This window comes from Lampris incognitus, chromosome 6, assembly GCF_029633865.1.
Source record: "Lampris incognitus isolate fLamInc1 chromosome 6, fLamInc1.hap2, whole genome shotgun sequence".
In the NCBI taxonomy this organism is placed as follows: Eukaryota; Metazoa; Chordata; class Actinopteri; order Lampriformes; family Lampridae; genus Lampris; species Lampris incognitus.
This window is the reverse complement of record NC_079216.1, coordinates 58,291,525-58,315,632: the sequence shown is the minus strand read 5'-3', so window position 1 is coordinate 58,315,632 and position 24,108 is coordinate 58,291,525. Positions and strand designations below refer to the sequence as shown.

General features: G+C 42.1%; 1 protein-coding gene across 1 annotated transcript in view; it reads right to left on the bottom strand.

Moving 5' to 3' along the window:
- cep152 (centrosomal protein 152) overlaps positions 1-21,910 on the bottom strand; it is a 33,019-nt gene extending 11,109 nt beyond the window's left edge. The window contains exons 1-12 of the mRNA XM_056282458.1: positions 21,824-21,910; positions 15,284-15,390; positions 15,092-15,149; positions 14,669-15,007; positions 14,361-14,517; positions 13,260-13,400; positions 8,947-9,086; positions 8,438-8,638; positions 8,120-8,267; positions 7,867-7,958; positions 7,580-7,743; positions 474-701 (exon numbers count right to left, since the gene is read on the bottom strand). Of these exons, the coding sequence (XP_056138433.1) occupies positions 474-701; positions 7,580-7,743; positions 7,867-7,958; positions 8,120-8,267; positions 8,438-8,638; positions 8,947-9,086; positions 13,260-13,400; positions 14,361-14,517; positions 14,669-15,007; positions 15,092-15,149; positions 15,284-15,390; positions 21,824-21,910 (1,862 nt within the window). The remainder of the gene's footprint in view (positions 1-473; positions 702-7,579; positions 7,744-7,866; positions 7,959-8,119; positions 8,268-8,437; positions 8,639-8,946; positions 9,087-13,259; positions 13,401-14,360; positions 14,518-14,668; positions 15,008-15,091; positions 15,150-15,283; positions 15,391-21,823) is intronic.
- Between the last annotated feature and the right edge of the window lie 2,198 nt (positions 21,911-24,108).

The following is a 24,108-nucleotide window of genomic DNA, read 5'->3' as shown; positions in this document are numbered from 1 at the left end:
ACTGTTTGTACATTGGTATCTCCACCAATGTACCATTTCACACATTGTCAAATTATTCTGCATTACATTCAACTTGGGAAGGTGATATTTCCATGTCAGAGGTTCAGACCCCTGAATTCAAAACATTTCAGTGCAGCAGTTTAAAGAAACCAAAAGGGACCATGGATAGTTGCAGAAAAGATGTCTGTGTGGCAAATTTAGTGCTAGCATTAGCTACTGGAGTCAAATTGAGCTGATTGGCAAGCACACAGAGCAGCTGAAAAAGCCCACTCAACATTTAGTAATCAATTACTATACTATGTTTTTAATAAATGAAAGATTAATGCTATAAGTACACTGTTTACATTTCCCAGGTAATACCACCCATTTTCTGTGACAACAGACAACTCTCAGGGTTTTGGAATCTAAGGAAAAGATTTTTGAAATCTTCACTTCCCAGGTTAAATGGAATGTAGCATTTGGATCCTGGTCACGTTGTTGTGCATGTTGTATTCCTCACGTCAGAGGGGAAATGTGCCTTGTCCAGCTGGGTCCTTAGCTCTTCTGCACGCGTCTGAGAGAGCTGGAGCTCCTCCTGCAGCTGGTTGATCTTCTGCCTCTTCCCTCGCAGACTGGCCAGACAGCGCTGCATCTCAGCTTTTAGCTCTTGCAGCGCCTCCTCCTTAGGCAGCTTGGGGTCTGCCAGGTCAGCCAGCACAGTACTGACACGCACAGATACACAGACAGAATAAAAAAACATGTTTACAAATCAGAGTCATGTTAATCCCTATGACTGACAAACAAGAATTATTCTTGTTAGTATTGTAGCAGAAATATATAAAGCGTTTACAAGTTTAATGGTACATAGTGGCAGTCATAGTACAAAGACAAAGGACCTCAGCAATGTGAAGAGACATACAGCTCTATCTTGGTGCTGGCACAGAGCCTGTGGAGGTGCAAACACAAAAAAAGCTGATTGGCAATAATTTTGTGGCCCAAAAGGAACCCACCTGTGCCAAGATGGGTGTGGCGATGCAGCTGGGGTTGTGTTAATGTAGATCTGCTAACGTAGTATGATTTTAGTGTCCATTTTGGCTTGCAATTGCACTTATGCCTCCACTAGCTCAGACCATGTATAATGTGCAACAAGCTATTTCTGTGCAGCAGTCTAGTCGAGGACTCAAACATCTATCCAAATGTGTTTTAATAGATGTTAGCCTATGCATATCACTTCACTGAAATAAATCAATAAACCAACAGCAATAATTAACTGAATGCAAAATTCTTAATAAGTTGATCAGAAAACAACATCAATATGTGGTTTTCGAATGACGTGAATCAAAAAAATTTGCCCTCATCACGACAGAAAATTTAACCAAACTTGACAAAGTGAAAGTCTGTCTGATCCAGATAGATGTATTCACTCATGCAAACTGTCTGTGCTCGAGCCTGACGTCTGGTCAGGAATCCCATGGGTCATGGGACTCCTGTGGGAAAGGAGTCAATTCTACTGTCAGTACAGTGAGCAGAATGGGATGAGAGATTCCCCCCCCCCCCTTACCACTCATCCCGTGTTAAAGTTCTCTTGCCATGTCCCCAGTGGAGCTGTCCAACCTTATGGTAGGAATGACAAGCTCCACTTGTCTTCTGGATCTCATCACATCCAATCTTGTTAAGGACTGTCTCCCAGCTATCTCCTCACTCATCACAGAAATCATTAACTCCTCCTTCAGCTCTGGTTCAGTCTCCCATACACTTAAACTAGCTGCTGTCATCCCCATCCTCAAAAAACCTGGACTCAACCCTAACATCATGAGCAATTTCTGGCCCATCTCCAATCTCCCTTTTCTGTCACCTCCCAACTCAATTCAGTTCAACTTATTGACATTAAAAACAATGTGCAGGCACATGTTAAAAATTAAATAAGGGCTGCGGCTTCGCCAAACAGTGCAAGACAGACACAAACAAACAAACACAGAAAACACAGTATAAGATATACACCAAAAGCTAAAAATAAGTTAAAAAAGAACAAGAGTACAAAATATTTAAAAATATCCACAGACATTCAGTGGGTAGCCAGGTTCACGTGGACAACAGCTTGGGGAAAGAAGCTGTTTTTGAGCCTGGTAGTGCGGGCTCTGAGGCTCCTGTAGCGCCTCCCAGAGCGCAGGGGTGAGAACAGTCCATGGTTGGGGTGGGTGGGATCTCTGCTGATGCTGAGACCCCTTCGAAGGCAGCATTTGTGATAAATGTCTTTTATGGCTGGGAGCTGGGTACCAGTGATATGCTGGGCCGCCTTGACAACCCCCTGCAGAGCTTTCTGGTCTACTGATGTGCAGGTGCCGTACCACACTGAGATGCAGCTGGTCAGGATGCTCTCTATGGTGCAGTGGTAGAAGTTAGTGAGAATTTTGGGGGATAGACGGGTGCTCCTCAGCCTCCTCAGGAAATGCAGGTGTTGGGCCTTTTTCACAAGGGCCTGGGTGTTTGATGTCCAGGAAAGTTCCTTGCTGATATGGACTCCAAGGAATTTAAAGCTGGAGACACGCTCCACTTCCACCCCACTGATGTGTATGAGGGAGTGGCTGCAGTTTCTAGACCTCCTGAAGTCCACAATGAGCTCCTTTGTCTTCTGCACATTGGGGACAAGATTGTTGATAGTGCACCAAGATGTGAGGTGCTGAATCTTGTCCCTGTAGGCTGTCTCGTCATTGGTGATGATACAGCCAATGACTGTGGTGTCATCTGCAAACTTAACTATTACATTTGAAGGGTGAGTTGGCAGGCAGTCGTGGGTAAAGAGGGAGAAAAGGAGGAGCCTCAGAATACAGCCTTGAGGGGCACCTGTGTTGAGGGTCAGGGTGGAGGAGGTGTGGTCACCTAACCTAACAGACAGGTCTGCTGGTCAGGAAGTCCAGGGTCCAGTTACAGAGGGAGGGGTTGAGGCCAAGGGAGAGGAATTTGGTGGTTAGTTTGGAGCTTACCTCATCTCCAATGAACTGTTCAAACCATTTCAATCTGACTTCCGCTCACAGCACAGTACAGAAACAGCCCTCATTAAAGTCACCAACGACCTCCTCCTCTCCTCAGACTCTGGCCACCTCAGCATTCTCATACTCCTCGACCTAATTGCAGCTTTTGACACCATGACACGCCTTGCCCTCACAATAGTGAATGACACTGATCATCCCTTCAATTCATATTTCCCACTACTGCCATCACACTGCAGATGATAATAATAACAACAATAACAATAATAATAATAATGGATTACATTTATATAACACGTTATCTAGACACCCAAAGCTCTTCACAGAGAAGGGAGAAACTCACCTCAACCACTACCAACGTGTAGCACCTACCAGGGTGATGCACGGCAGCCATTTTGTGCCAGAACACTCACCACACATCAGCTTGAGGTGGAAAGGGAGGAATTATTGACCGCATAACACGGGGGGGATAATTAGGTGGCCAGATGGAGAGCCAGGTTGGGAATTTTGCCAGGACACTGGGGAAGCCCCTACACTTTGCGATAAGTGCCATGGGACCTTTAATAACCACAGTGAGTCAGGATCTCAGTTTTAACGTCTCATCAGAAGGACGGCATCTTCTACAGCACAGTGTCCCATCACTGCAATGGGTCATTGTTTTTGTTTTTTTGTTTACAAATACAGGACTCTGAAATGGAGAAGAGCTCACTTTGGCAGAAGTTGTGTCCCTTCTGCCATAGCAGCACTAAAAAGATGCCTCGCTGACCTAACATAGATCCATTTATCTACGAGTGTGAGTGAATGTTATGTGTTTATGAATGTTATGTGTTTATGTATCTGTATGTACATCTGTATGTTGCAGTGTGATTATCTGTATGTTTTTGTGCATGTACTGGCTACTACTACTACTTTCGGTTGCTCCCTTTAGAGGTCACCACAGCGGATCATCCGTTTCCATTTCTACCTGTTCTCTGCATCTTCCTCTGTCACACCAGCCACCTGCATGTCCTACCTCACCACATCCATAAACCTCCTCTTTGGCCTTCCTCTTTTCCTCTTCCTTGGCAGCTCCATATTCAGCATCCTTCTCCCAATATACCCAGCATCTCTCCTCCACACGTCCAAGCCATCTCAATCTTGCCTCTCTTGCTTGGTCTCCAAACCGTCCAACCTGATTGGTCCCTCTAATATAATCATTCCTAATCCTGTCCTTCTTCATCACTTCCAATGCAATCCTAGCATCTTCAACTCTGCCAACTCCAGCTCCGCCTCCTGTCTTTTCATCAGTGCCATTGTCTTCAAACCATACAACATAGCTAATCTCACAACCATCTTGTAAATATGAAAACAAATTTCCTGCAGGACAATAAAGACTATCTATCTATCTGTCTGTCTGTCTGTCTGTCTGTCTGTCTACCAATCACACCATTCTTCTCTCCCTCCTTGAATCCTTCATCAATATCACCAGTACTTCCCTCTCTTGGCTAAAGTCATATCCAGCATTTCCAAACCCATCAGAGATACTGTCCACCGAAAAATGTGAGCAATTCACTACATTCTTCAACAACAACATTATTGCCATTAGACAGAACATTGGTGCCTCAAGATCCAGTAATGAACCTACCCTCCAGTTCTCCAGAAATATCACTGGCACCATGTCTCACTTTGACCCTCTATATCTTAAAAGTCTACACAATATTGTTAGGCAGCTCAGGTCCTCCACCTGCTGCTTGGATCCTCTCCCTACCACATTTTTTAAAAATGTTTTTAATTTCTTAGTACATCATGTTTTAGAAAGTATTAACTACTCTCTTCAGGCAGGTATATTTCCTGCAGCACTTAAGACAGCTGTCATTAAACCACTTTTGAAGAAGAGCAGTCTTGATGCGACAGCCATTGCCAACTACAGGCCCATCTCCAACTTACCATTCCTCAGCAAAATACTTGAAAAAACAGTTCATTCTCAAGTTAATAACTATTTAATATCGAACAACCTTCTAGCCATTTATCAATCAGGTTTTCGATCTCACCAAAGCACAGAAACGGCACTTATCAAAGTTGTGAACGATCTGCATATGAACACAGATTCTAATAAATTGTCTGTTCTTGTGCTCCTGGATCTCAGTGCCACTTTCGATACTGTTGATCATGATATTTTGCTAGAGAGATTAGAAAAATGGGACGGCATTTCTGGCTCAGTTCTCAACTGGTTTAGAAAAGGACAGGCAGTTCTTTGTGTCTATTGGACATGTTTCCTCGGACAAAGTGGGTATAATGTATGGGGTACCCCAAGGTTTGATTCTTGGACCACTACTATTCAATCTCTATATGCTCCCACTCGCACATGTTATACAGAAACACTAAATAAATTACCATAATTATGCAGATGATTCACAACTGTACATATCCCTATCTTCTCATGACCTAGATCCCATACATTCCCACTTTTATTTATTTTACTAACTCAGTTTTAAACTTGTCTGTACTTTTATAAAATTTATCTGTACTTTTTTTTGTGAGGGGAGGAGATTTTATTGTTATATTGTGTGAAGCACTTTGTGTTACATTTGTTTGTATGAAAAGTGCTATACAAATAAAGTCTGATTGATTGATTGATTGATTGATATCTCACAAACAGACAACAGTTCATCAGCATCAATGACTGCACTTCCTTCACCGCTCCTCTGTCCCAAGGCTAGAGTTGGGTACCATTCACATTCGTACCAATACCAGTACCAGGAATTCGGTACCGGTGCCCAACAGTACCTTTTGTTTTCAGTACTTTATTCTCTGTAATGGCAAAAATTTAATTTCAGTTGTAAAAAAAGAAAACAAGTAAACAAGCATGAAACAGTTCAGACCCACGGTGCACCCGCCAAGTGTGGAGTTGATTGGATGAATGGTTGTTGAGAAAGTCGAAGACAGTCAGACAGATAAAGACTCCTTCCATTTTAGTAAAGATTATAATTATTCTGAGGAATTTTTAAGACTAAAGAGCACGTGTACTCAGCGTCCCTCTCAGGTCATCCATGGGTGAGTGACCACAATTTGCGACACATAGCCCACGGTGCCGCCGCCATGGGAAACGTAGATCAGCTTTGCATTTCGCATCATAAATATTGCAGCGAGCGTTGTCTGCATCAAGTTTGGAAAAGTGTGACCATTTTCGGTTTGCCATTGTCCTGACTGTATTTGACTTGAACATGCTGTAGGTTTAGGGGAGGGGTAACATAGTCTTGCTCTCTCTCTTTCTAACGTATATGCTCTCACCCAGATGTGCACTTGCAACAGGCAGTAAAACTAGGAGGGATTTTTTTGAAAGGCTCATAAGGAATCTTATCAATATTTAATTCATAATACAACCCACTCTCAAGGAACCAAAATTGGCACCGATTGATCTAATGTGAATAGGTACTCGGTAGTACCGACATAATTCTGTTGGTACCTTAAATAAATAGAGTTTGGTACCCAACCGTCCCCCCAAGGGTTCAGTGCTTGGTCCTCTGCTCCCCCTTGGTAACATTATACATTGTCATGGTCTCCACTTCCACGCCGATGATGTCCAGCTCTACATATCTACTAAATCCATCACCACTACAATTTACTCCAGTCTGACTAACTGCCTCACGCAAATTAAATCATGGCTGCAAGACAACTTCCTCAAACTAGATTGTGATAAATCTGATATGATCATCGGCCCCAAATCCCTTACCAAAACCACTCACAACTTCTGCCTCACCATTGATAACTCTACTCTGTCTCCCTCCCCATACATTCGCAACCTCAGAATCATTTTCAACAGAAACCTCTACTTTGAACACCTTGTCAATCAAATCACCAGAACTGCCTTTTTCCACTAAAAAAACCAAAGCTCGTCTCCATCCATCACTCTCCTTCTCTGCTGCCAAAACCTTGATCCATGCCTTCATCACATCCAGAATTGACTACTGCAACAGCATTCTCTATGGCTCATCATCCAAAGTCCTAAACAAACTCCAGTACATCAAGAACTCTGCTGCTATTTACATCTACTTTTAAAACTGACCCATATCCAACTCCTTTGCTTACACCATAACTCTTTGGTTTGCACATAAATAATTGACATATGTAGGCCTACATAAGAGTTTATTCATCGATGCAGAGTAAACAACTTTTTGTGTACATCACATTATTCTAAAGGAAATATGAGTGAGAGTGGCACATTTTGAATAACGTGCGATTTGTAATGACCTGAAATAATCCATCCGTGGGGTTATATGAGAGTTGCATTGGCAGATATCAGATACCTACCCAATTTATTTCCACATATGATTGTTGTCAAATTCAGAGTTAAAAATATTCCATGATTATTACATATGCTTTTTTCCTGGTTACACAGTCATAATACATTTCTGATCTGTGCCACATTAGCATAAATTAATAATGAAATAAGAATTGGGTCAGTTGTGCCAGGTGGATTAAACGTAGCGATATATATATATATATATATATATATATATATATATATATATATATATATATATATGCGATGAGTCAATTTGTAACAGTCACTTGTGTTTGATTTTGACATTCAATGTAAAGATGACCATAATACTACTAACATGGCATACCTGTGAAGCCTGCCGTTCTTCCGGTTTGTCTTCTTGATTCCTAAATCCATATAGGATTCAGACAGCTGGTTGTCCCAATCTGCGTTAAGGTCTAAAGCTATGACACCATGTTTCACGGCGGATTCATAGAGTGTGATCTGCCCCTTCAAATCGGCCAGATCCTCCTGAAAGACAAAATTAAACACAAACATTGAAAAAGGTTGGTCAGAAGTTAGGCAGCTCAACAATATCACTGAGAAGATGGCCTGGTCCTGTGAATGCAAAAAACAAAAAACAAAAACACAAACCTGCAAGACTTTGTTTGTGTTTTCGCTCAAAGCCTTGGCAGACAGCGCTTGCTCTAGTTTGATTTGCATTTGAGCCATCTCCTGCACTGAACCTTAAATGAACAGTAGAGGGAAAGAAAGAAAACAGTCAGCAGGTTTGATGAAAAACTAGTGTATGCACATATGAAAGTTGTCATTTCTGTACTGTAGTGTGAGATTTTTGTTTCATTTGAACACAGGCGTTGCCTCAAGTCAAGTAGCGTGGGTGCACAACCTGTCTGGAGCAGCTTGGCACACTGTTGTTGACTGTCCTCCAGACGCTGAGCAAGGATGTTGATGACTTTCGCTTTCTCCATCTGCTCCTCCTCTCTCTGGTGCTCCAGCTGTTTCACCTGTTCCCTCAACCTCTGGCTAAGCTCAGTCTGGGAGCAACAAAAGTAACACCACACCTTCTAAATACAAACTTAGTGGCCTGAGGCAACGTTGAACATGGCAAAATACTGGTTCCATGAAAATGCATAGTAGTCTTTTTCATCCAAATCTTCTTCTTCATCCACCCACACATGCAGGACATGACTGTGCGATTACTGACCTGCTCCTTCAGAGCCTGACAGCTGGAATCAAGCTTTTGCTCTAGTGCCAACAGTACAAGCTCATGCTGCTCTTTCATAATGGAGAGGTCTCGGTCATGTTGCTCCCGTGCTCTGGACAAAGTGTCAGAGCGACACAGCTCCATCATCTGCTGCTTCATGCTGTCTACAGCAGCATCTGCTATCCTCTGTTTCTTTATGTTCTACACACACACGCGCGCGCGCGCGCGCGCGCGCGCACACACACACACACACACACACACACACACACACACACACACAAGTCATGAATCTGCTAAATAATTTCTTTTAAACCACAGCACCTTTCAATTCCCAACGTGCACACATTTCAAATATGAGTAGTCCCAGTTGGAACAGAATGTTTGACCCTGGCATTCCTATGCTCTACCTGCGGAGTAGCAGGACTATCTGTAGGTAATGCTTCTTGACTCCGTTTTGGTTTAGACATCTTACAAGTAAAAGTAACGGTGTCCTCGATGGCAAAACCCACCTCATGGTCTCGTTCAGTCAGTGCATGTACTTGCTGCTCCATTGACTTTACTTTGTTTTGCATCTGAAACTCCCGCTCCTTGGCCTCTTCAACCAACTGGTTGCATTCTTTAAGACTGACTGCCAAGCCATCCTTTTCATCTATTAAACAAATATAAATGGCATATACTGAATCAGTCTGCATTATGTCCACAAAACAATCTGCTACAAGTTTAAAAAAAAAAAAGAGGATTGCCATGACATTTTAAATGGGCCTTGGTAAGGCAGACCATATTTATCCTAACATCAGTGTAAAAATTGAAGACTGAGCACTGATGTTCTGAAGATGGTCTTAAAATTAGAAAATGGTTTAAAGTCTCAGAAGCTTTCAGGAATGTTAGAAGTTAATTCATAGTTTTCAATCATAACTCTTAGGGTTTGGTTTTCAGTGCTTGATAACATACAACAGCTTTTAACTGCAGTCAAAAATAACTAGCCATAATATCTATTAATATTTAATAACAGTGGTAAATGTATCTTGATGAGGGATGCACAGAAATCTTAGCCATGTTTTGATGATAACCAAAATGAGGACTTTCATCTTTCGTCTGCGAGTGTAATAATGCCAAAATTTAGAACACATATGTATTTGGTTCTATATCATATTTATAGAATTTTACGCGATAGCGCCATTAAAAGTAATTGTTTTGTTTTTTTTACTTTACAGCGCTTTGCTTTTTGCATCACACTGTGCTGTGTATTTCTTGTTTGTGAATGTATACACGATGACGTGATGGTCTAACATTCATAAAAGTGCAAGCTAGGGCACTCAACACTGCTGCATTTTAGTAGGCATCAACTACTCCCAAAAAGTAGTCGAATAGTCGATCATTCATTCATTATTATCCAAACTGCTTATCCTTACTCAGGGCTGTGGGGATGCTGGAGCCTATCCCAGCAGTCAATGGGCAGCAGGTGGGGAGACACCCCGGACAAGCTGCCGGTCCATCACAGGACACACACACACACACACACACACACACACACACACACACACACACACTAGGGACAATTTAGTATGGCCGAGTCACCTGAACTACATGTCTTTGGACTGTGGGAGGAAACCGGAGCCCCCGGAGGAAACCAACGCAGACACGGGGAGAACATGCAAACTCCACACAGAGGACGACCAGGGACAACCGCCAAGGTTGGATTACCCCAGGGCTCGAACTCAGGACCTTTTTGCTGTGAGGCGACTGTGCTAACCACTGTGCCGCCCGAACAGTCGATTAATCGTGGGGGATATATTTTTTCACCCAATAACAATGGTCAATTCTCATCAAAAAGATCTCCGATACAACCAATCAAGGGTTAACTAACGTAGGTGAGACCAACCTGGGGGTAGACGACATAGAGTCCTTGACTGTTTACAAATGAGCGGCAATCTGATTGGACTAAACCTCAAGTAAGCCTGTCTGAGCTGGAGATACTGTTTGACTGCAGTAACAACGCAACTGGTTTCTTGCAGGTGTTTCAGTTAAACTAGCAACCATGTTCTGGTGACTCTCAGCCGAGTGCATCCATGGTTGTCATGGTGACGGCAGCTGTTGAAAAGCCTAAAAGACTTACCTTAAATTGAACGTTCAATACAGTATATATTCGTCTGGTCCTTTTTGTCCTACATTATGTAAATTAAACGGTGTCGCCAACAAGAAGCGTTCACATTTCTTGAAGTTACTTTTAATGTGGGGGAAAACAGATTAGCAGATCAGCTAGCGTCTAATGAGGAATTTGACATTGTAACGTTACAGATTAAATGACTCGATGTAGGTCACTTTCTGATTGAGGATAATGGTATAAAATACAGCTGCACTGCCAGCTGCGGTTTGTCTCCCACATAAGAAAGGTTACAAGAGGAACGAGTCTTGCTGAGCACAATTTGACCTAGGTAAATGTTTAAACACAGATGAGTGTGTATTTAGAATTGATTAAAGTAACATTAAAGGCTTTCAGGAGGACACTGTGTTCTGTTCGTGTTTTCAACAGCTGCCATCACTAAAGTTAGCAGTTAACACAGTCACGTGTTAAACTGAATCACAGGGGCAGCGAGAGTCTTGCCTTCTCCATATGCCCCAAATTCTGTTTATTTAACATGGCATAATGTAGAAAATGATTCTTCCAACAAATCTATGCTGGAATCACAGCGCCCCAGCTGCATATCTGCTGTAATACATTGCCACTGCTGTATTTCTGCAGTGTTAAAACCACAGATGAACAATTAGTCTACAACTCTGCACAGTGTCGACTAGCAGTTTTGATAGTCGACTACTCTGTGAAACCCCTAGTGAAAACCGTATAAGGCTGTTTTACAAACTGTAATAAGGACAACAAAGCAAGCGTTGGCAACAGCTGTTCAGCTGAAATATAAATAAGGGGTGAGTAGCCCCCCCCAAAAAAAATCTCTACAAAAAATTCAATTTCAAGATGAATTGCATTTAATTGATAGCGTTGTATAGATTTTGATAAACAGAAATGTCAGTATTGACCGAAATGTTTTTATATTACTTTTTGTCTTTGTTTTGTTTTTTCTTCATCCCTAATGATATGTTGTTTCAGCGTCGTCATCACAATGTGCACGTGTGCAATAGTCAGTTCGCAGGATGCGTGATGTCAAGTAAGACAAATCAACTCAAACACCTCATGATACAACCTTTTGCTGCTTGATACAAAGGGAAAACTCGCACTGTTCTCGTTTTCTATGCCTAATCTACGAGAGAAGTCTGTCTAACGTAACTTGCTCGGAAATAATGGTAACATGTGACCGGGTGCGGGTCACTAAATCAGAGAAAACAATTTGTTCGGGTAGGTGGCAGGTGGGGTGGATGATGCGTACATGCAGATTCAGATAGACGTCAGAGCCGCTCCGCGCATCACTATTCCTGGTTGTCGCTCCGCTTCATCTGCCTGGCTCCATCTACTCCTCTTCCCGTACTAATGGCGAGAAAAGGCACTGCGCACTTTTCACAATTTCCCAACACTCCCGTACAAAATGTGTGGACACTGGAATACTGTAAGTACCTGGGAGTGTATATATAGACAATAAACTGGACTGGGCTAAGAACACTGATGCCCTCTACAAGAAGGGACAGAGCCGTCTCTACTTTTTGAGGAGGCTGAGGTCCTTCAACATCTGCCAGACAATGCTCAGGATGTGGTATGAGTCTGGTGGCCAGTGCTCTCCTGTTTGCTGTTGTGTGTTGGGGCAGCAGGTTGAGGGTAGCGGATGCAAACAGGCTCAATAAATTGATCTGCAAGGCCAGTGACATTGTGGGGTTGGAACTGGATTATCTGGCAGCAATTTCTGAGAGGAGGATGCTGCTGAAATTACGTGCCATCATGGACAATATCTCCCACCCACTCCATGACATGCTGGTTGGGCACAGGAGTACTTTTAGTAAGAGACTTATTCTGCCGAAAAGCACCACAGAGCGCCACAGGAGGTCATTCCTGCCTGTGGCCATCAAACTTTACAACTCCTCCCTCAGACTCAGACCATCAGACAGAGTTAAGTGGTCATTGGATTGGCCCTGTCGAGTTTTGTTTGTGCTGCTTGTTGTGTGCTGCGGTAGTGCAGTATAGATAGGGTGTTATGTGCACTATGCTTGTTGATATATTTTGTTCTTATTTCTATTTCTTATTTATCTTTTATTTCTGTTTGTTTCTGTTTCTATTTTCTTATCTTGTATCTTGTTAGTTTTTACTTATTAGAGCGTGAGTGTCTGTAATAGAACTCAATTTCCCCTCGGGGGTAAATAAAGTATTCTGAAAATCACCCCAATCATACTAGAACGATTATCCATCCATTATCCAAACCACTTATCCAGCTCTCAGGGTCACGGGGATGCTGAAGCCTATCCCAGCAGTCATTGGGCGGCAGGTGGGGAGACATGCTGGACAGGCCATCACAGGGCTGACACCGTCACCCTCACCCTCACTCTCTCTCACACTCTCTCACACACACACACACACACACACACACACACACACACATACCTAGGGACAATTTAGTATGGCCAATTCACCTGACCTGCATGTCTTTGGACTGTGGGAGGAATCCGAATGATTATTTCTTTCCAAATAGAATTATTCAAGTCCTCTGGCGAAAATACCTGTATTTTTTCATATCACAGTATATATCACAAAAAAAAAAGAAAAATATCGCAATGTGAGTTTTTTTCCAGTATCGTGCAGCCCTAATCCCTAAACTCTATTATGTTATCATAGACTTAAATGTACTAAAGTAACACTACAAAGCAGTAGAGTAATTTCCTGTACCTTTAACCACTGCAAACTGATGCTCGAGGTATCTCATGTTGCGCCTTGAATCCTCCAGTTTTTGTTCTAAATCTTCAATTTCCCTCTTTTGGGCCTTATTTAAAATCTGCAGCTGAGCAAGCTGCTGGCTATCAGCAGTATCTGAAACATAGCAAATAAATATAGCATCAACAACATATACCCTGCATCAATGAAATTCTTATTTAACTATAGAATACCTTCTCATTTACAACAATGGCCCTAAAATTGTCAGGGGCAATTAAACCACTCCTACAGTGTGCAATAGGCAGTGTCCCCATTTGTGATTCTTGCAATCAAATTGAACGATTTTGCGGTAATAACTTCCAGAATTATACAGCAAGTTTTGCAATGTTTTTTTCCCCACTGATTGTGATTTATAGTGTTTATTCATATTCACAAAATTGAAAGATGTGTTGTGGGAGACTTTAATGTGTGTTCTTGTGTGAAGGTAAAAACAATTGTATCTTTACCTCCACTTTCATGCAAATGAGGATATTGCTTCACTTACTGTTTAGAACTCATTCAAGACAGCAAAAGTATATTGTCACCATCAGTTCACTAACACGCATCCCACTCGTGGGTGAACTGATGGTGCCCACTAGTACCATGGAGCAGGCAGTAAGGTGCACATATAATAGAGCACCCAAGTTAACGGAAATGTAAAGTGCACTTGAGACTTGCAATTTCATGCAGATAATTTTCAAAAAAGGAAAATATGCAGGGAGATGGTATGTAGCACCGTGAAAAAATGTGATAGCTTATTAGTTTTGCATTAAATTCAGCAACTGCAGAATCATGAAAGGGAGTGAATATAGCAGCTCCACTGGAGTTGTTGAAAGATCAATCCTAATCTCATTGGCACTTCAACAGGAGAGACATTTTTACCCAGATTGGGCATATTAGCCAGAAGGTCAAGGGAATCAAACCAGTCTCTAGACTTTTCTAGTAAATGGTTAAAGCAGCGAGCTTAGTTTGGGTTAACCACTAGGCTACAGCAATTTTCATGTCACTGTAGCCTGTTTTCACATCATAGTAGTCCATTAATGTTAGTGCTAAAACAAAATCAAAATTAAGACTCACTTTGTGCAATGTCAAGGAATTCTTTCTGCAGATGGTCAAAGTGAGCCTCTTGGTGATGGCCCTGTGAGCTGAATGTCTTGGGTTGGCAGGCAGATTGGAGAGGGATATAGCTGGCCTTATAATGATCTACTCTTCTTTGCTCTGGATATTCAAAATTCTAAGTAGGACAAAACATTACATGAGACATTCAGAAGTAGAGGAGTAAAGGAATAAAGCCACTGAGTCCCCCCTCGATCAAACTACTTAGCCTTTATGTTACCCAATGGTTGGTTAGTACAAAGCTTGGAAAAACCTAAAACTCCACTCACTTGGAAATGTCTTTTAGCATTTTTGAGTTCTTCATAGGATTCCTGGTCCTCTGGTCCTCGCTCTCTGTCATAATCCACAGGGCTTTTAGTTACACGTGTGTATGGTTCAGGCTCATAGGCTTCTGTCGAGAAATCATTGGTCTCTCTAGATGTTTCTGGAACTGCACTCGTGTAAGTGTTGCCCCTTTGGTTGAATTGACAATCCTGAAGTTGTTGGTTCCATACATGAATTGGATGCTGGCTTTGAGGGTGACAGCTGTGACCACCGATCTGAAGAGCTTCACCTCGATAAAGGTAGCCACCATGATCAGAGTCTTGTTTGTAGTCAACTCCAACATTCTTCAGAAAGACAAATGACAGGAAAAGTAATAAACTTCTTGAAGGTCTAAAAATATTCTGATAAAAAGGAGGCCGACTCGTTACCTCTTTGTGGGAGGTTGTGACTGGACGACTAGACCATTCAGATTGTTGAGCCTGTGGGCTGAGCAGCCAGTGCAGAAAAGCATTGTGTTAACAGTCTTATTATGGTATATAAAATAAATATGAATTACATACTGTGCTAAAAATTTTGAAAATGTCAATGCCGCAGCAATAGCATCAAAATATGTACGTCACCTATTGTTTTTTCCATTGCTGCAGGTGGCATAATCAAGCTCTGGGGAGGAGGAGTCGCAGCTGTCTTCCAGCATGTCATCAGGAAGGTCTGTGAGCAGTTTGTGTAACTGCAGAAAAACAGCAAATGAAAATGACTCACCACATGTTACTTGGCAACCAAGTTATTCAGCAACACAATAAAACAATGTAAAACAAAACTATGCAAAGAATCATTCAAGCAAAACCCAGAGACAGAATCTCTCAATTTACATTTAAGGAGTTCTAAGTCATTCAGCAAAAATCCTGATTATTTTTTTTTTACCCAAAGGTCCATCCCTCATTACGAAATATAAATTTGCATCTGTAGTAAATAAGACTGTCATGTTCATTATCAGAATGAAGCTATGGACACAGACAACTTTGTCTTGATGGTGGGAAAGCTTACATCTTGATTACACAATACACCGAGTCCAGCTCTCCTTAGTGTCAGCGGCAGACTGAACAGGCTTGCCTAACAACCAAGTCATTCAATGAGGAACAAGCAGAACCAGCTGGACTTACTTCCCAAAAGAGCTGCTGAATACTCCTCGCATCCTCCACTGTGTCTGTGAGCAAAGAGCCTATATCCCACTCAGACATTTAAAGACTGAAAAGGCACCTTTGCTTCGGGGGCGCCAGTGCCTCAGCAGGTTGTCTAGTAACTGGTGGGTTGCCGGTTCGATCCTCGGCTCCTCCTTGCAAAAATGTCGAGGTGTCCTTGAACAAGACACTTAACCCCTAACTATTCCCGATGAACTGGCTGGTGGCTTGCATGGCTGACACCACCGTCGGTGTATGAGGGTGTGGGTGAATATGAGGCATTCATTGATGGTTAAGCGCTTTGAGTGGCTGTTATAGCTAGAAAAGCGCTATATAAATGCAATCCATTTACTTCAACTGCCAAGCCACATGACAACCTCCTTGTCTAATAATGTGCACAGAGTACCCACTGTGTGAAACATTCAAAACATGCATGGCTTGTAGTATTTGTCTGTAGTATGTTTTGCTTAAAAAAATATGCCATTGTTTAGGCAATATATAGGATGGTTAAATGGAGCAGAAACATTCCAATTACTGATAACAGACATTTTCCACCTGACCGATTTGTGTGTACTACATAGCCCACACAAAATCATTTACAGCTCACAATGAATACCATTTTTCCAAAGTATCACCCCTGCTGAGAATTGCAGTCCATCCACAATGGATTGAGAGTTGTCTACATGCTTGCTCTAGTAAAACAAAATGTAAGTCCAGCTTAGAAATGGGTGATCTTCTGTATAAGGAGAAAGTTAAAAAGAAAAAAAAAACCCAGGACAGAGCTAGTTTCAGCATGACATACCCGAGAGGAGGGCCTTCCCACGAACCAATAGTAGCTTAGGTTCACAGTACACCAGATTGTTGAGGCATGAGTATTACAAGTATGCTAGTTCAGCACTGGGTCAGACAATGGCTTTCAAATGCAAACATCGTCGGCTGAATCACCTTCCCACGTTTGCCATACTGAGTCACTCACTCACCTTCGATTTCTCTCATACATGGATTATTTTAAAGAGTAATATCACTTCCCAGTGTCAGTTGTGCTCCAGCCCTTTCTCATAAAAAAATGCTTAGAATTAGGACATTTTGGGGAGGGGGAGTTAGCGCAGATCAGAAATGGGGGCGTGGCTAACTCTGATCAGTGGGGGCAGTAACATGCCATTTTTCTTTTCTCAATGGGGACGCATCTGGACAAAAGTACTTGGAGATGTAAGCATCCTGGACTGCACACCTATGGCAGAGCTCAGGATCGCAATGTTGGCAGGTTTATTATACGAAATGAAGATATCATCATCATATTAACTTATTTTTAGCTTTTGGTCTTCATGCGTGTATATCTTATACTGTGTTTGTCTGTGTCTGTCTTGCACTGTTTGGTGAAGCCACAGCCCTCATTTCATTTTTAACATGTGCCTGCACATTGTTTTTAATGACAATAAAATTGAATTGAATTGAATTGAATATTCACACAGAAATGGTGAAGTTTCATCCAAGACTAAAGTCTTTCATTGGACTGAAGCTGTAGGCCTGCTGCACCTAACATTTCTTTGCAACTTTCCCAGGCTGACATTGTAAGTCTAAGCCCACTTTCTGCAGTGACTGGTCAAGTGTGCCTAGGTGTGAAAATGGGCAGGATTTTAAGTGACCTGCAAATTCTATTCTGTCCATTCTTTACAAAACCTATTTACACTACCATATCGATTGTTCACTGATCACTTTGAAGAGCTTAGAGGAAAACGTTGTTCATCTGTATCCACGTTGAGATCTGATTAAGACAGACAAAGAAAATAAACATCTACTAAACCCTCTCACATGCATTCATTATTTTATTGGAAACACACAATTAAAAGCTTGCCATCAATATTAGTTTAAGTCCACCCAGAATTCAAATTAATGTTTTGTGATACAGATGATATAAATCTGCTCTGTACATATATGGTCTTATCATTTTTTTCTTTAAAAAAAAACAAAAACAAATCATGACTGTAGGAAGGAAGAAATTTGCATTTTATATCTTTTGTTCTCATGAGGGTGTCAGCTAGCTCAGACTGTATTGATGTGTGGATTTGTTTATCAATCTACGTAGATAGATAATAGCAAATAACCACATTTTTTATTTTTTTTGGATTTCCCCCCCCTTTTTTTCTCTCCAATTGTATCCGACCAATTACCCCACTCTTCCAAGCCATTCCGGTCACTGCTCCACTCCCTCTGCCGATCCGGGGAGGGCTGTGGACTACCACATGCCTCCTCTGATACATGTGGAGTCGCCAGCCGCTTCTTTTCACCTGACAGTGAGGAGTTTCGCCAGGGACGTAGCACATGGGAGGATCACGCCATTCCCCCCAGTTTCCCCTCCCCCCTGAACAGGTGCCCCAACCGACCAGAGGAGGCGCTAGTGCAGCGACCAGGGCACATACCCACATCCGGTTTCCCACCCGCAGACATGGCCAATTATGTCTGTAGGGATGCCCGACCAAGCCGGAGGTAACATGGGGATTCAAACAGGCAATCCCTGTGTTGGTAGGCAACGGGATAGACCGCCATGCCAACCGGATGCCCGCCAATAACCACATTATATTATGAGGTCAGTTTTTTCCCCCCAAGGTCAGCCCCTCAGAGCAGAGCCACTTGCCTAGAACACAGCCAACAAAGTGGCTTCTGCTCTCAGCTGATTTTGAAGCCTGGTGCCATACAACAATCCTTAACAGTGGACAAGTAAGTATTTAATGTGTGTTTTTATAGCCAACATTAAGTTTCACACATCAAAACCTCTGGATCACCGAACACGATAGTGATTTATTGTTGTTTAGTGAGGCTAATATTAATAGCTTTTAGAGCAACTAGCCAAAATGTGTAGCTATTACCAAGTTTAAGCTAGCTGCATTTATCACCTGGGGCAGGCGAGAAACGGCATGTTTGGTTTGTGGCTGTTTTTGAAACCAGGGGATTTCCCTACAAATGCCTGTGGCTGCACAAGTAAGATTTTTGAATATGTGATTTTAATATCTAATATTACTGAACTGATTAACAATGGTGCAAGAAATTGTTTTCTTTTTTTTTTTAAAGATTATCTTTTTGGCATTTTCCACCTTTATTGGATAGTGACAGTCAAGAGAGACAAGAAAGGCATGGGAGATGACATGCAGCAACGGACCCGGGCCGGGTACAAACCCAGGCTGCTGCAGTAAGGACTCAGCCTTATACGTGGTATGTGCTCTACCAAATGAGCCACCGGGATGCCCCCAAGACATTGCATTTGAAGTCACAAGTAAGACTGAAGTCTTGGCACTCAAGTCCCAAGTCAAGACTGACAAGTCCCAAGTCCTAAACTTTGAGTTTAAGTCCTACACAAGTCATAATGCATTCATCAAATTTAATGCCATAAACATTTTTACAACATAATAATTAATATACTATTTTTTGTCAATCATGGATACTTTTTAAAAGTTGCATTAGTTCAAAGGGGATCTGTAATTATGGAAATGAAGAGTTGATTGGCTGCACACTTTAAAAGCAGTTCACCACTGGTTTGGGGAAGGTATCAAGTCTTTCAAGTCAAAAGGCTCAAGTCCAAGTGAAGTCGTTAGTCATTGGTGTTAAAATCAAAGTCAGATTGCAAGTCTTGTTCAGCTTTGTCAAGCCAAGTCTTCAGTCATCAAATATGTGACAAGTCTGACTTGAGTCCAAGTCACGTGACTTGAATCCACACCTCTGCTGATTAATATCACCATAAAAAGTAGCAATAACTAAAGTTGAAAAAGTTTTGGGTGCGGTTGCTGTCTGAGGGGTATACAAACTTAATAGCAAATTCCATAATTGGTCCTTCCAGAAGTTGAATGTTGTTATTTCTCAGAATTCACCATGCTAAGTTCCAGAGAATAAGTATTAAATAATAAAAAGTGTGCCATCTATTGCTTCATAAGCAACATCATTCATAGCTGTATAACCAGGGAAGTTGACAGAGCGTCTCCCAAGAACATGGTTTTCAACTGTCACTCAAACATACAATGGGCATGGCTACTCAGCGATATCAGGTCGAGATGTCATTTCAGCGTTGTCTTCTTTTTAAAAATATAAACAGTAACAGTAATTTCGACACTTTGATTTAACCATTTCTTACAGTGAAAGTGAGATTACAAATTTCAGTTGGACTTTAAATGTCACAATCACTGCAGACTGTCTGCGATCAGCAAGGGTCACAATGCCTAAACCCCATAAATTATCATTAGCCACTTAGCATTTCTCTTTTCATTTGTTACCTCAACTTCCAGGCTTTATGAATCTCAGCCGTTTTCATATCATCGCCCTTTGCAATGTATTTATTGTGGAAGTTCCTTCTGCAATAACATCAAAAATGATACATGGTGCAGTCCTATATGCCAGTAAACAGACACAATGGCTTTAGCATATACCCAGCTACTGCAATTATTTATATGAAAGTAGACAGAACAACTCTTGTACGTCTCCTTTTGACAAACAAAAATATGGTGCGTTACCACCACCAACTGATCTCTTGTAGGAATGTCTACTTCTGATTTATAATCCCACATCCCTATATGCTAAACCCCTTTGTTACTAATCTTGGTGATCTGTCAGGTAGTCTTAAGCGGGCTGCTAGGAATCTTGGGGTAATATTCGATGCCAACCTCAGTAATCAAATCAAACATGTTGTTCAGTCATGCTTTCTCCAGCTCAAGCTAATATCTAAAATTAGGTCATTTTTATCAATGGCGATCTGCAAAAAGTTTTGCATGCTTTTATCTATTCTCGGCTTGACTATTGTAATGCACTTGATTCTGGTATCAGCAAGGGCTCCCTCCACTGTCTGCAGTTGGTATAAAACAAGGACAAAGAGGCATGACCATATCACTCCTGTGCTTGCCTTCCTACACTGGCTCCCTGTTATATTTCGAATAGGTTTTAAAAAAATGTATTGCTCGCTTTTAAGGCTTTAAATGGTCTCACTCCTACATACATACAAATAATTCCTGTTGGCACTGCCCAGTCATCCTCAGTGTTACTGCAGAGCATCATGATGTATGGTGTTCCTACTTGCAATACTGTAAGAGAGTTATGAGCCAGCTAACCTGATCCGTGAATGCTGTCGCAGATGGATGTACTGTTGCAACCAGAGCAATCGACATTGTTGTAACTTGCAATCAATCACCATGTGTTATTGCTCCAAGCTCCAAGACAGCTCCGCCCAGTTCAGTATGAAATGGGCTGACCCAGTCAGAAGAATAGCAACAGAGTGGGTCAGAGGAACCTCAGGAGACCCGGAAGCTCAGCGACTGGTGAGCTACTACAGAAGTCAGCTATTAACGGTTTGATCTGCTGACACAGCTACTGTATACAGTTAACGCAGTTTAATACAATTCCCATCGCTCTATACACAGACCTAATGGTTGGTTTGTATTATAAACATCACACTTTCTGCATCTGGTTAACTTTCGCATATAGTTTTGAAAAAGAGAACACAAATTAAGAAATATATATGTAATAAATCAAACGGTTGAGCAAAAATACGGGTGCCTTAAACATGTTATTGTCTACTCTGATTTGACCTGATCGCAATGAAGACAAAGATGTAAAGAAGTTTACGTCACTGTTAAAACATTAAGAATGAAAACAGGCCCAACGTGTCATTAAAATACCAAAAGCATCTGCAAGGACAAAGTACTGATCACAAAGATGCTGGTGTTTTTAACGCTGGAGTGGCAGCGGAGCCAGTATTTACAGTATCCAAGGGTATAGGCCTTATTCGACAGTCAGCTTCCAACAGCACAAAGCTGTCCACCTTAATTCAAAAGTTTAACATTTCCTAAATAACTTTACTGAATAGTTTAATTGGTCGTTGTTTATGAATAGCTGTATTCATTAAACAACACATAGGCAACAACAAGTACTTGTGACAAAGTCAGAGTGTGCCACAGGCAGATCCTATCAACAAGCCACACTGTTGCATGCGAATGTTAGTACCTCTTGCTCTCTTGCATAGTCTTCCTGGTCATATTCATCCTCGTCCTGCTGGGTTTGGAGAGCAGCGCCATCGAAGTCGATTGACATATTTTGAGGCGTCCCCGCCGACGTGGGCTGAGAAAGGGTCATGCAAAACAAACGTGTGTGAGACGTGTGACCCCGCAACCAGGGGTTATGGTGAATGCACTCGATTTCTAAAAACAAAAACAACGGACGATTAACCAAGCAAGCGGTACCTAGCAAAGTAGTTTTCCGTTTTCCCTTTGATTTCAACCAACATAGAACAAATGTAGAGTTTACCTGTCGGAAAATTTGAAATTCTCCCGTATTGTGAGGATGTAGCAGGGATGAAAGTGTTTACCACAGCTAGCATCTGCTTAGCGTTCTGATGTTGTGACCGGCGGCTAAGTTAGCTAACGTTGCGGACACCGCCTCGGTAACAAGGCAACCAGCTGATAACGGGAAACAAAAGGCACGCCATGCTTCCAAACAAAGTGAGTCAGGGCGGTAAGATTGAACTTGAATTACACAGTGACCAGTTAACTATTTCTACGTCAATCTCCTTTGCCGGTGAGTCAGTTTAAACACTTGGTAAGCTAAATGCTAGCGAGCTAGCTTGTTGTCGGGGAAGTGGAGACGGGGGAGGTCGACGCTTTGAAATCTCGCGCGCACGAACAGCGCCAAATGAAAACACCCGGAAGTCAGTGTTTCTACCGGACCGATGGGAACCACTTCCTGTATTGGGGAACTATGATTACTTACGTTAACCCCAGTGCGACCTCGCCATTTATTATAAATGACACAGGGAAAATGCGCTTTTTGGGTTCACTTTACTTTCGCTTTGACAAATGTCAGAAACTTCATCCGTCTCACGCACGTTTTTGGTTTCTTGAGGAAGTGCAAGTCCGTGTATAAAGAACCGTGAAAATATCAGAACAACACAATAACAGATTAACGTCAGTGCCGTGTCCATATTTCCAGAGGCTCCTGAAAGCAGCGTATCGAGCCGGCGCTGTATTGGATTTTGGCCCGGCTGGTGATTGTGCTGATCAGACGATTCATAACTACACTACTACCACCTCCCTGTCCGGGCATGGATAAGAAGACACGCTGGCCGCTAGTTTGCGAGTCTGACCCTTTAGTCGAGCGGTTAGCGATGCCTCCTGCGGTGCGGGCGATACGGGTTCGCTTCTCGGCCGCGGCAGTTCCTGTGGTTGCGTTGTCCCCCGAAATCGTTACAATACCATAGTCGCCATGTCCAATTATTATAAGCAAAGTTGGCCTTTTTCCCCAGAGTGAATATCTTGACAATATTTCCCGCCACAGGTTGCAGGTTCAGATTTCTAGGCTTGTTTTCACACTGAAGAGTGTTTTAGGCTTAATGGTGTTTGACTAAGCACAGAAGCAAGAGTGAATCTGTTGCAGACGAAATATAAGATGTCAAACATCCCCATCTGCTGTCCAGTTCTATTCACTGCATAAAAATACAACCCCCCCCCCAGAATTTACATCAGTCGCTTCAGATTTTATTAGCTACCGCTAGCATGCTTCCGTTTAGATGATGCGAACAAAACGGGCTCTGTCCTGCCTTTGTTTTTAACACTGTAATACATATTATTGAGACCCTGTTTTTCATCTAGTAGGCTGTTTGTTGTTGTTTGTTATCACTTTGTGTTTGTCTGATGCTACCTACTTTGGCCAGGGCGCTCTTGTAAAAGAGGGTTTCAATCTCAGTGAGTTTCTCCCCTGGTTAAGTAAAGGTTAATTAAATATAATAAAACTTGAAGACATGTGTTGCCTCAGCCCGATCATTAAATACAGGTTCATCTCCAATCGTGCATGACATTTAATGAGACGTGACTAAACACATGGACAATGACTATCATCAGGGTACAAGTGGTTTGTGGCGCAAGCTGCCCCCGTTTGGGTGGTTTCAGGATGCATCTGAAGCATTTTACTGAATTTATGCGCTCCGACAAAACTACCGTACCAAAACTCTATAGACTAATATAAAAAGTGCAAGCCAAAAATGTGCATCCTGTAGAGTAACCTATAATTATTATACGGCCATATTAATTAGCCTTTTCCCCCATAACATTTGCTTGCGCAGTTCAGCTCATGCTAACTTTAAAACAAACTGCACACCCGACATAACGCCACCCAAAGCCTGCACTTCCCTGCGCAAGCTGATTCTTCTGAACTACTCACGTTGAGCGCTTCCGCATCTGCTGAGCACGGTGTTTTTCATTGGGTCATCGTTTCCCCGAGCGCGACCCGAGCCCCGT